Here is a 12,616-nt window from a genome sequence, read left to right on the forward strand (position 1 = left end):
AATAAGCCAAGTTTTCATGAATTAATTGTTTTTCGACTACCTAACCTACCTAACCTAACCTAACCTAACTTTTTCGGCTACCTAACCAAACCTAACCTATAAAGATAGGTTAGGTTAGGTTAGGTAGGGTTGGTTAGGTTCGGTCATATATCTACGTTAATTTTAACTCCAACAAAAAAAATTTACCTCATACATAATGAAATGGGCAGCTTTATCATTTCATAAGAAAAAAAATTGAAAAAATATATTAATTCAGGAAAACTTGGCTTATTAGGCAAATCGGGCCTTGAATAGTAGGCTGAGAAGTGAGTTCTGGCTACTAGGTACGACATATATATATATATATATATATATATATATATATATATAAATATATATATATATATATATATATATATATATATATATATATATATATATATATATATATATATATATATATATATATATATATATATATATATATGCATCAAGAAATATGGACCAATAGGCTTTCTACAATTACTTCCATTCAATACCCATTGTTTCGTGTTCTGTCTTGTGTTTGAATTTAATACCCATTCAATACCCATTGTTTCGTGTTCTGTCTTGTGTTGGAATTTAATACCCATATATATATATATATATATATATATATATATATATATATATATATATATATATATATATATATATATATATATATATATATATTAGTATATTTTGGTAGCCGTCTTTCCTGTAGACATATATTATTAAATATGACCGAAAAAGTAAGATTAATAATTCTAACACAAATTTTCTCAATCTTTCGTACATTTCTTTTCACTGCTGGTGGTAATTCAAGGCAGGTCCTAGTCAACAACGGCTTCTCCAATGGTTTTGTTGAAGACATCATAAGAAGGAAAGTGAAACGCCATGCAACCTCTGAAGAGACAACTAACACAACACCTATACCCCCTATTAGACTATTTTACAGGAACTTCTTTTCCACAGCTCATAAAATGGAGGAAAGGGTCCTGAAAGATATTGTTAATAGAAACGTTATCCCTACAGACAAAAATCAGAGGATGCAACTGACGATTTACTATAAAACCAGAAAAACGGCCAGCCTACTCATGAGAAACTCTCCAGACACAAAGCAAAATGCTTTAAAAGAGACCAACGTCGTCTATGCCTTCAAATGCCCTCTTGGGGACTGTAAGCTCAAAAAAACCCAGTATATAGACAAGACAACAACATCTCTTTCTAGGCGTTTAACGATGCATAAGCAACAGGGCTCCATTAAGGAACATATAATCTCTTCCCACAACCAAACCATCGCCAGAGAAATCCTAGTAAACAACACAGAAATCATCGATAGATACAGCGATAGCAGATGTCTTGACGTTTGCGAGGCACTACACATTAAGAAGTCAACACCAGCAATCAACAGCCAATTAATGCACAACTATATTCTACCCACCTCAAGAATCCGCTCCAATATAGAAGCATCAAGAAATATGGACCAATAGGCTTTCTACAATCACTTCCATTCAATACCCATTGTTTCGTGTTCTGTCTTGTGTTGATGAATTTAATACCCTATTAATACCACCTCACCCCATCCACCTCACTCAAATGTAGATATAAACAAATCGGAGATGTGTAAGTTCTATTGAGTTGTGTATGTGTAAACTAAAGTCTTTAAAAATGTAATAAGTTTTACGAAACGCGCTCAAGTGTCGCGTCAGACTAGAAATAAAAATGAATTTTGGAGAAATGATTTTTGAATTACCACCAGCTGTGAAAAGAAATGTACGAAAGATTGAGAAAATTCGTGTTAGAATTATTAATCTTACTTCTTCGGTCATATTTAATAATATATATATATATATATCTATATATATATATATATATATATATTTATATATATATATATATATATATATATATATATATATATATGCAATTGACGATCACGAAATACTGATCATATGTATGTGGAAAATCTAGAGAAATGGGAAAGGGAGATGGATGTTTCAGACGATCAAAGCTGTTGTCAACACCAGACTGAATCTAGTGTTGACAGCAGCTGTGATCGGCCAAAATGTTCATCTCCTTTTCCCATTTCTCTGTGGATGATGATGAGGGTCATCAAAGTGCCGTTGGGATGATGGGCAAATAGCCTCGGCTACCATCATCTTTTGTACGGTCACTGATGGTCGAGTGGTTAAGGTCTCCTGTACACCAGTTGCATAGTGCTCCTGGCAGTATGGGTTCGAGTCACTTCTAGAGTGTAGAGTTTTCAGTTGCATATATGCCTGGGAACCATTCAGGCTTGTTCGCATTTGTGTTGCTCACATGGCCCCACAAAGTGAGGTGATTCTATAAAATAACTATGCCCAAGATTACCATTAAAGTGCCATTGGAATGATAGGCAAATAGCCTCTGCTACCATCATCTTTTGTATACCATCATCTTTTCAAGCAGGTCCCTGGAATACAATCCCCATCGCGAAGAATTGTTGTTACAACCAAGTACCCATTTTCCTGTTGAGTTAAACAGAAGCTACAGTTAAGGATTTGCGCCCAGTAAATCCTCCCCCGGCCAGGATACGAACCCATGACAAAGCGCTCTTGGAACGCCAGGCGAACGTCTTACCACTACGCCACGGAGACTGGTTATAATGGATGGGGACTCCCCTTCCAAACAGTAACACCTCTCCTCCTCATCATCTTCCATACACCATCAAGAGTCCTTCATAAAGGTAAGATAAACATATGTACAGTACTGTATTATAGTTAGAGAAAAAATTGTATTCAGTATAAAATGTATTTTTAAGATAATATTTTTGAGGGTGTGGAATGGATTAATTCAATTCCCTTTATTTCTTTTGGGAAAAATCGTTTTGACCTACGATATTTCGACTTACAATAAGTTTCTGGGAACGGATTACCATCGTAAATCGAGGCCCCCACTGCATATATATATACACAGTATATGTTGTTGAATATGACCGAAAGGGTAAGATTAATAATTTTAACACGCATTTTCTCAATATTTCTTACGTTTTTCTTCACTGTTGGGGGTAATTGAAAAATTAACTCTTCAAAGTTCATTTTTACACTTTTTATTTATGGTATGATGTCTAGAAGCATTTCGCAAGACTTCTAACATTTTCAAAGATTGATTTTTATGTACTCCATTTATGCTTATATTTGTTTTTCGTGTGTTTTTTAAAACACACAACTCAGCAGCAAGAAACCAAGCCTTCACGATAAGATATTGCCAAGATCTGATTCGAAATCAGATACACAAGGCAGAAAATGAGATCAACGATAGCAAAGCACAATTACTTCATGCTACAGACCAATGGAGACACACCAACATCGAAGAAGACCTCCGTACTCAAATTGACCAACACCTCGACATCCTTACAGATCGATATCGCCACAGCACCGAAACCAGGATCATCAAGAAAATGATAACATTATTTGGAAGACCTATGGCGATCCCTCGACCCAGAGATGGCTTCTTAATTAAACATTGCTGGCATTGACCTCACTGAGTACCAAATCATTCTCTTGAATCTGGGTATAAACTGTCACGTTATGTCCATACCAAGTGAAATGGCCCGGAAAATGGAGTTGGAGATCCTATTAGATGACATATTCGACCTCGAGAAGCAAAAGAAGGTTACCACTAAAGACACCTTGCAAGCGGAATTTATTGTAGATGGAGGAAAGATTCGAGGTAACTACAGAAGCACCATACTGTCCCTCGAGCTCAAAGCGGCAGCTAAAAGCCTTCATGAGAATAAGGAGATAATCATCAGGAGAGGTGACAAGTTGCCAATATACATCATTATTATAAAAGATGAATATCTGGCAAAAATGAATCTCATATTCTCCGACCAAACTAAATTCCAAAGGGCAACGAAGGACACTACAGCCGAATTGAAAACGAAGGTAAACGGATTGATCGAAACTATGAACGCCAAGAAATTCAGACTCCACTTGCCAAAGGTTATCGGGGAATACAGACCTGGTTACGCATATGGGAATGTCAAGACCCACAAGCCTGAAAACCCACTTCGGCCAATCATCAGCCAGGTACCCACACCCACATACAGACTGGCTAATTAAGCGACTCAACTGCCTGCAGATTGTTTCTGTGAATAATTCCATTTCTCCTACCCTACCCATAAACATTGGTGTTCCACAGGGCAGCATACTTGGCCCTCTCCTCTTTCTCATCTACATTAATGACCTTCCAAAGGTAAGTGCTCCAAAGGTAAGTGCTTCCAAAGGTAAGTGGAAAGTGCTCCATATGACAATATAACAATATATCATTTAGAACATATGCGAGTTCAGGACAGGAACTGCGATAGACAGAGTGAAGGAACAATCCCCAAAATACTATGCATGTTAATAGCTTTGCAAAAATGTAAGAACATCAATGTTATGTACTCTCACAAACCCAATGTATTTTCCTGTATATCAATAAATAAATAAATAAATAAATAAATAAATAAATAAATAAATTAATAAATAAATAAATAAATAAATAAATAAATAAATAAATAATAAATAAATGCCCAACAATATCTACCATAAAGCCTATATAGTTTCCTCCCCCCTGTCCTTAAATATATGGGTCACTTTATATATTTATGGTTACAATAAAATAATATTTGCCAACACAGGCCTAGCTGCCTATATAATAATAATAATAATAATAATAGTAATAATATTTTTTTTTTTTTTGAGATATATACAAGAGTTGTTACATTCTTGTACAGCCACTAGTACACGTAGCATTTCGGGCAGGTCCCTGGAATACGATCCCCACCGCGAAGAATCGTTGTTACAACCAAGTACACATTTTACTGTTGAGTTAAACAGAGGCTACAGTTAAGGATTTGCGCCCAGTAAATCCTCCCTGGCCAGGATACGAACCCATGACAAAGCGCTCGCGGAACGCCAGGCGAGTGTCTTACCACTTCACCACGGAGAATGGTAAATATAATAATATTTATTCACATGAAAGTACAATGGGAATGTGAGATTACTTACATAAGATTGGTATTTTTACTTGCCCAAAATGCTATGCGTACTAGTGGCTTTAGGTACTGTATGTACTATCTCTATCTTTAAATCCAACATTATGTATGTAACTCAATGAATGTACCTTTACCTGAATAAAAAATCAAATCAAATCAAAATTCTTGCAAAACCACTAACACAATAGTGTTTTGGGCAGGTCCCTAATTTAACATATCAGGTAAGATGAGAAGGTACATTGTAGCAAAATTTATATACAGTAATTTAAAAATAAATAATTCATTGTGTCGGGGGACAGGAAGCCAGATAAATATTTTGTATATATATGTTATTAATATAAATATAAATAAATATTTACTGTATGTTATATCAACATTTAACTCAAATATAAATTGACAGAGGTGATTACACTGGTGAAGATATATGTATTAAGTATTAATATTGGGGAAGTGGGTAGTACAAGAACAGTGTGAGTTTGAAGCACAAGGTAGGCAACTATGAAGATGAAATTAGGTAATTTTGGGTTTTACTTTTGACTAAGGCATACGTTGGATAACTTTTTAATTCTTTAGGGAGGGAGTTCCAAAGTCTGGGACCTTTTATTTGCATGGAGTGTTTGCACAGATTTAGTTTGGCTCTCGAGATATCAAAAAGGTATTTACTTATGGTGTGGTACTGGTGTGTTCTATTACTCCTATGAAGGAAAAGTTTCAGATCAAGATTAGCATTTAGGAACAAAGTTTTGTACATGTAACTAGCACATGAAAATGTGTGGAGTGAGTGTATGTTTAGCATGCTAAGGGACTTAAACAAAGGGGCTGTGTGTTGTTTAAAGACAGAGTTTGTTATAGTTCTGATAGCAGGTTTTTGCTGAATGATGATGGGCTTGAGGTAATATGCAGTAGTTGAACCCCTTACACATGTACCGTATGTAAGATAGGGACTGGGGCATGTGAGTGGGAACACCCACTGCATAGGTTCGAACCCTCCTCATTCCTCCTACAGATTTTCTCATAGGGATAGATGAGGAACATAATAACTGATTTTAGAGAGTATACCAACAGTTTTTTTTAGATTTTTTGGTATGTGGGTGCAAAAGTTTAGTCTCTTGTCTATGTACAGTATATGTCAAGGAACTTTCCCTCCTTTAATTGGTAATGTTAACATTGTCTATCTGAAGTTGAATTTGATTTGAAGATTTATTACTAAATAAAATGTAGTAGGTCTTTTCTGTTTAGTGTGAGTTTGATGGTTAACATCGATGAGTGGACCTTTTTAAATTTATTATTTATAATATTATTTAGTTTGTGGGGGTTGGGGGTTGGGGTCATATGTACGCTATATGGTTCGTATCCTGGCCGGGGAGGATTTACTGGGCGCAAATCCTTAACTGTAGCCTCTGTTTAACTCAACAGTAAAATGAGTACTTGGTTGTAACAACGATTCTTCGCGGCGGGGATCATATTCCAGGGACCTGCCCAAAACGCTACGCGCACTAGTGGCTGTACAAGAATGTAACAATTCTTGTATATATCTCAAAAAAAATATCTGTTGATAATTCTCAAATTTTACTATAATGTGCCTACTAATCTTCTTCAAATTTTCTTACAATGTACCTGTTAACTTTTTTTCTATTTTGCTAGAAATTACCTACTTAAAATTATCTGTTAGAGTTAGGACCTGACTGAAACACTATGTGTGTTATTGGCTTTACAAGAATATAAAAACATCAATGCTATGTATTCTCATAAACCCAATGTACCTTCATGTATATATATAAATAAATCAAATAAATAATGACTGTAAAGATGACTTAATTTCAAATATACAGTATATACAAAAGCGAATACTCATACATATTTAGAGTCAAACAGCGAGTTTTTCCCTGAATACTCATTATTCTCTTCTCTGACGCTATGGATCCCTACAAGTATACCAGGGGTAGTACTCCTATACAGTACAGTATATACTTATTTATTTATTTATATATATACAAAAAGGTACATTGGGATTGTAAGGATACATAGCATAATAATTACATTCTTGTAAAGCCACTAGTACGCGCAGCGTTTTAGGCAGGTCCTTAATCTAAGAAAATTTTAAGTAGGTAAATACTAGCAAAATTTATAAAAATGATAACAGGTACATAGCAAGAAAAAAAATAACAAAATATACAAAATATACAGGGTCCTGGTAGTCCAGATGGGTTCTTTCTCGACGCATAATCGAGAATTCCGGGTTTAAATCCCGGGCGAGACAGAAATGGTTGGGCACATTTCCTTTCATTTAATGCCTCTGTTCACCTAGCAGTGAGTAGGTACTCAGGAGTTAGTTAGCTTGTTGTGGGGCTGCAGGGTCAGTGATTTGACATGGGGGGCACCTGGATAAAAGTCAAAACGTGTATGAATACACTCTGGCTTCCTGTCCCGTGGCACAATGAATTATTATTATTAGTATTATAATAAAATAAAGTTTCAAATGGAGAAAACTTTGGCGGGGAGGGGAGTTGAGTAAGTTCACTTCGTATAATCATTAAATCGTATAATAAGTAGTCTGCAAACTGGGTTTTAAAATCTTCAGGGTATGTTGGCATGATATACGTTAGTATATTGAGTATATATTGTATAGTGTGGGCATACAAAGTATATAATGATGTTTAAAAAGATAAATTGTGAATACAATGCCTTGGGAGGTGAAACATTAGGGGTACGAAATGACCGAGCCCATGTTGACTAAGCACAATCCGCTGGAGTCGGCCACGTCCTGTCTCGCTCACCCTCGCTCCTGTTTAGTTTGACAATGGTGAGTGTTTAAGGCCTTATTCCTATTTATCTTGATGTTGTTGTTATAGATTCAGCTACTAAGAACAAGTTCCAAGTAGCACGGGCTATGGTGAGCCCGTAACTTACCTGGCACAGGAGCGGGGGCCAGTAGCACGGGCTATGGTGAACCCATAGAGGACTTACCTGGCACAGGAGCGGTGGTCGTTATTTTGATAATGAGGAGTGTTTAGAAACCTTTCTGTGTTTAGTGTGGTATTGGTGAATGTTTAAAGCTTCCTGTTTAACACTGGTGAGTGAGTGCTCCAGGAGACAGTAAGGCATAGTGGAACTCCTCAGTTATATTTGATTTTTGAACAAGTTTCAATGCACATCTAACCCCCCACCCCTATTCAATATGAGGGATTTATGTTTAAAAAATATATTAATACAGTACATTAATATTTAAATTGACTGATGTATCTCTGGTACAGTTTGTCTTGGAGTCTGAATGCCTTCAACCACTTCATGACCACTTTAGTCTAGGTTCGCTTGCTATTGCAGGCGAATGGTGTCCCGGGATGGTGTCTCTGGGACTCTGGGACACATACCGGCATATCCCTATTCATCCGGGGTTCAGAGACTAGTTAGCTTTTGTTTTAAGACATTGTGAATACTGCTTCAGGGTTCTTCACTTTGGCTTGAACTTCGCTCCCCCCTGCATGTTTACCAAGCTAGCATGGGGCATTGTGGCCCAGCTGGATTATGGGTTCGTGTGTTGGCCTACCTCGATGACTGGATGGTGTGGGCCCTCCAGTCAGTCCATGTGTCAGCAGGTCAGAGATGTGGTTCTCTCTCAGCTTGCTAGGACACAGGTTCCTAGTAAACTAGCAGACCTCACAGTTAGTGCGGTCTCATTTGAGTTTGTCTCTTTGGCTTTGCTCTTTCTGCAGTTTTGTTGGTGTTGGAGTGGCCCCAGGCAACTCCCTGGTTGGTCAAGTGGTTGTGTTAGTCATAATATTGTCTTTTCCCTGGGCAGGGTTTGGCTCCAGTGTTGTACCAATTTCTCCTTCCGCCGCTCCTGGGATCAGCCGGCTTGGACCCAACCTGCCCTTCATTGGTTCTTGGTTTGCCAACTGCCCCTTCGGGTTTTTCAGAGTTTGGTTGTGTGGTGCCATCCTCCCTCATCACTTCTTGATTTTTTCATCACAAACATTTATTTTCAGGTTTGTGGGTTGGATGCCTAATTATCTGCCACATTATTGTGTCATGTCTCTCTATGGTCCTTTCTAGTTCATTTATCTTCTCTGTTCCCTCATTTTCTATTTCTGTAATTGCCTCTTTCATTGTTACTTTTTCTTAATTTCATCCCTCATATATCCATCCCCATCCCTCCTCTCTTCAGCCTTTATCTCAACTTTCCTTTTATCCCTCTTTTAACTCTCTAATATCTTCTTGATTTCCTCCATGGAGCCTTCATTTATTTTACTCTCTTTTCTTCTGATTTCAATGTAATTACCTAAGTGTAGTTACAGGATGAGAGCGACGCTCGTGGTGTCCCGTCTATCCAGCACTCTTTGTCATATAACGCTTTGAAGCTACTGATGGTTTTGGCCTCCACCACTTTCTATGTGGTGACGTGTGTGACACATGACATCTCATCCATGTCATCCATGCTGTGTATTATGTATCCTGTATCCAATGAAATAGTTATAAAGCTCTAAATATCATAATATTTGTTCTAAAATCATTAATAACTGGACATTCACTAATATTATGTTACATAGTGTGTCCTACCTCGTTTTCAGTTTACAATTTTTCTCATTGTTGAGATAAATTACTAGCTACAGTTACCTGCCCCCTTCCTCTCTCTCTTTTTTTCTTTTCTCTATATACTTCATACATAATTAAGGAATGGAACTGAAGTGATGTTACTGTTTTATATTTTCAGGCTCTTCCACAAAGCATGAAGATTGAACCCATTGTGACACAGGAAAAAGACTATGGGTCAGAAATGGGCATGCTTCGTCGTGCCCCAGCCACATCAGTGGCGCATCCTCTCGAGGCATCTGAGCGATCATACCATAAGCGCCAAGATGAGCTGAGGATGACATCTGCTAATAGAGCTTTTGGGCTTGGTTTTGCTCTCCATCTTCGTCACGAAAGAGCTGCTGTGAGTTTTTGTAGTCTTTTTAATTTACTGGATTTTAGATTTAAAAACTGTTCTCAGAAAATTTGAGACAGTCTCAGAGCAAATCCATTACCACGAGCAACCGACTGCCCCATTAAACCACCTGGATAGTTGTCTAGATATTTGTGATGGTCTGAAAGCATATTACAATTCCAGTAATAGCCTGCTTGTAAACTGGCAAGTGAAACTTTGCCCTAAACAGAGATTATGCTCAAGTTATATCTATAGTGTATTATAAATTGTTGGTTTAAAATATAGTGTATGCTAAAAATTTTTTTTTTTTCCTAGAAACAGAAGAATTTCAAGTTCCATATTTCACATTTTGGAGAATATTTTACTCTACATGCATTAACATGACCAAACATAATGAAACCTAACCTAAGCAAACCTTCATTTTGCAGGCTGGCTGTCCTGCTATTGGTCATTTAGGCTTCCTGCCAAAATCTAATGCCCACATTCAGGCATTAACAGGTCGGGACTTGGACTTGGATTTCACGGATACCCTCGGCTTGGAGCCAGAACTAGCAAGTAATCCCCATTTATACATGGAGAAGATGCAGCAACAATCATTATTTGGTATATAAAAATGTTAAATAAGACTCGCTTGTCGTGAAATACTGCTTTAAGAATTACCGGATAATGCAGAATTATCTAATATGAAGAACTGTAATGAATAAATTTGCATAACTTTTGCATTTCCATGAGATATAAGTGTGTTTTTTACTATGATTTCAAATGTTTAGTCATAGTTATATTTTTTGTCTTCTGTAATTTTTAAAGCTTCTTGTACTAACTGAAAAGGTAGAAAATAAATGACACAAAAAGAATTGTGTAAAATAATTCCTGTGTCTACCTGTACATCTGGTGCTATACCACAAGGAAATGGCAACATTAAAGTTCGAGCAGCTCTTCTAAATGTGCTGTCCTAGTCATTTCCTTTCCTTGTATAACCTTGGTGGTCAGCATGGGAAATTATCAAAAATTGCCAAGCCCAGGAGGATATACATCACTTTCTATGTCACAGAACACAGTATTCAAAAGTGCCTAGATGTCATTCAGGAATGCCACTTAAGAGCAGAAAGAAAGACTAGTAATGTAAAAATTAGATTCACAGGATTTTAGCGAGATATGTATGATTCAAAGGTAATGGGAAAGCAAAATTACAAATGTTGAAAATTGGATAAAAAAAAACCATGCTCTTAAAAAAATGCCTTCCTTCTACCCCTGTAATTGGTTAAGTTGCATATCGGGCACGCCCGCTTAACTCATTGTCATTTAGTGGAACAACATCCTGCTCCCTTTTGTCCAAACTGCATTGTGCCACTTACAGCTGTGAACCTTGTAGAATGCCCCAATTTTCAGGACATGTTTTTCAAATATCCCAGGAGATGTTTGTTCCACGGTGAATCTGATATCTATGACATCGCTCGCCCTTTGTCCTACTGTTCTTGTAGTGGCATTGTGACATTTAGTATCATTTGGATATCTAGTGACACAGATGGTGCTATAAAGTCTTCCCTGCTTGGCACCTTGTTTTGATTATTACTTAAGTGTTATAATGCAGTTCTGATTGTAAAGTGCAGACCTCTGTTCCATTAAGTTTCTAGGAATTAGTGCATGGTCAATACATAATCTAGCCAGAGATGCTTTCCACTTCCTGTTTTAGTGGTAGGAAGGCCATGGTAATAAGTTACATTTGATAGCACTGTGTACAGTTTGTTACAGTATTCATAATAGCTGATGATTTCTCTCCAACTGTTGCAATTGCATTATGAACAACTAAATTTGTTTTAGTAAGAATTGGCTTCTTGGAAATGGGAACGCATAAACAGCCTCTTCAGAAATGCAACGTCATTAGGTGCAACACCAATATGGTTGGAATCGAGAAAAACGTGACTTAAATCTGACAGCGATGAGGTAGAGTCAATGTTGGATCTTGATCACTTTAGTATTTGAAGGGTTAAAAGATTCCAGGGTCATAATTGCATTGTGAGTCTTGTTACAAAAGTAAGTGACCATTTACACTTGAAAAAATGTTACTTGCTAAGTAACTGTTGCTAAGCCCCAAAATCATCTCAAGATAACCTCAAGATAAGAAGGTGCATAATGGACTGATCGACATTAAATCTAGAACAGGACCACGAGAATACAGGGTGGTCACCACCACAGTTAATGCAGTGAACTTGTAAAATCGCACAAAACGATAAAATCCAAAAAGTGAGCAATAGATTGGGGCATTTCTGCAAGTTGATTCTCCACGGCCAAACTTCAAACATTGCACTTCTGTGGGGAGGGGATTTATTCCTGGCCAGAACATTAGGCTCCAACCCTGGTCAACTGAGGTAGGGAAGCAGAGTGACTGTCATAAGTAATTTTAGCAATATAGGCTATTACGTTTATCACAAGGTCGGCAGATGAACGTGTCCATCTGGACAATGAAATGCTCTCATATTTTTACAGTCATCTGGCACATTACCACTATCTTATGCTTCATGATAAATTCTCCACACCCATTCTATTAATTTTCTCCACTACTTTTTAATAATTATGCATTGAGAAAGAGGCGGGCAGAACACGAAGTAGGACTGCAATAATACAAGTTTTAGAAAACCATAAATATGAGCAAATAATGTTTCATTAAG

At 37.0% G+C, this 12,616-nt stretch overlaps 1 protein-coding gene across 2 annotated transcripts; it reads left to right on the forward strand.

Moving 5' to 3' along the window:
• Positions 1 to 7,683: 7,683 nt before the first annotated feature.
• Positions 7,684 to 10,801, forward strand: LOC123747362 (proteasome maturation protein). Of its 2 annotated transcripts, none has more exons than XM_045729527.2 (3): positions 7,684 to 7,826; positions 9,735 to 9,956; positions 10,376 to 10,801. In XM_045729527.2, the coding sequence occupies exons 1-3, from the start codon at positions 7,824 to 7,826 to the stop codon at positions 10,556 to 10,558; spliced, it is 408 nt and encodes a 135-aa protein (XP_045585483.1). In that variant the 5' UTR covers positions 7,684 to 7,823; the 3' UTR covers positions 10,559 to 10,801. The 2 variants fall into 2 exon arrangements, with proteins under 2 accessions (XP_045585483.1, XP_069176064.1); XM_069319963.1 differs by lacking the exon at positions 7,684 to 7,826 and adding an exon at positions 8,055 to 8,096.
• The last annotated feature ends 1,815 nt before the right edge of the window (positions 10,802 to 12,616 follow it).

This window comes from Procambarus clarkii, chromosome 94 (assembly GCF_040958095.1).
Source record: "Procambarus clarkii isolate CNS0578487 chromosome 94, FALCON_Pclarkii_2.0, whole genome shotgun sequence".
Lineage (NCBI taxonomy): Eukaryota > Metazoa > Arthropoda > Malacostraca > Decapoda > Cambaridae > Procambarus > Procambarus clarkii.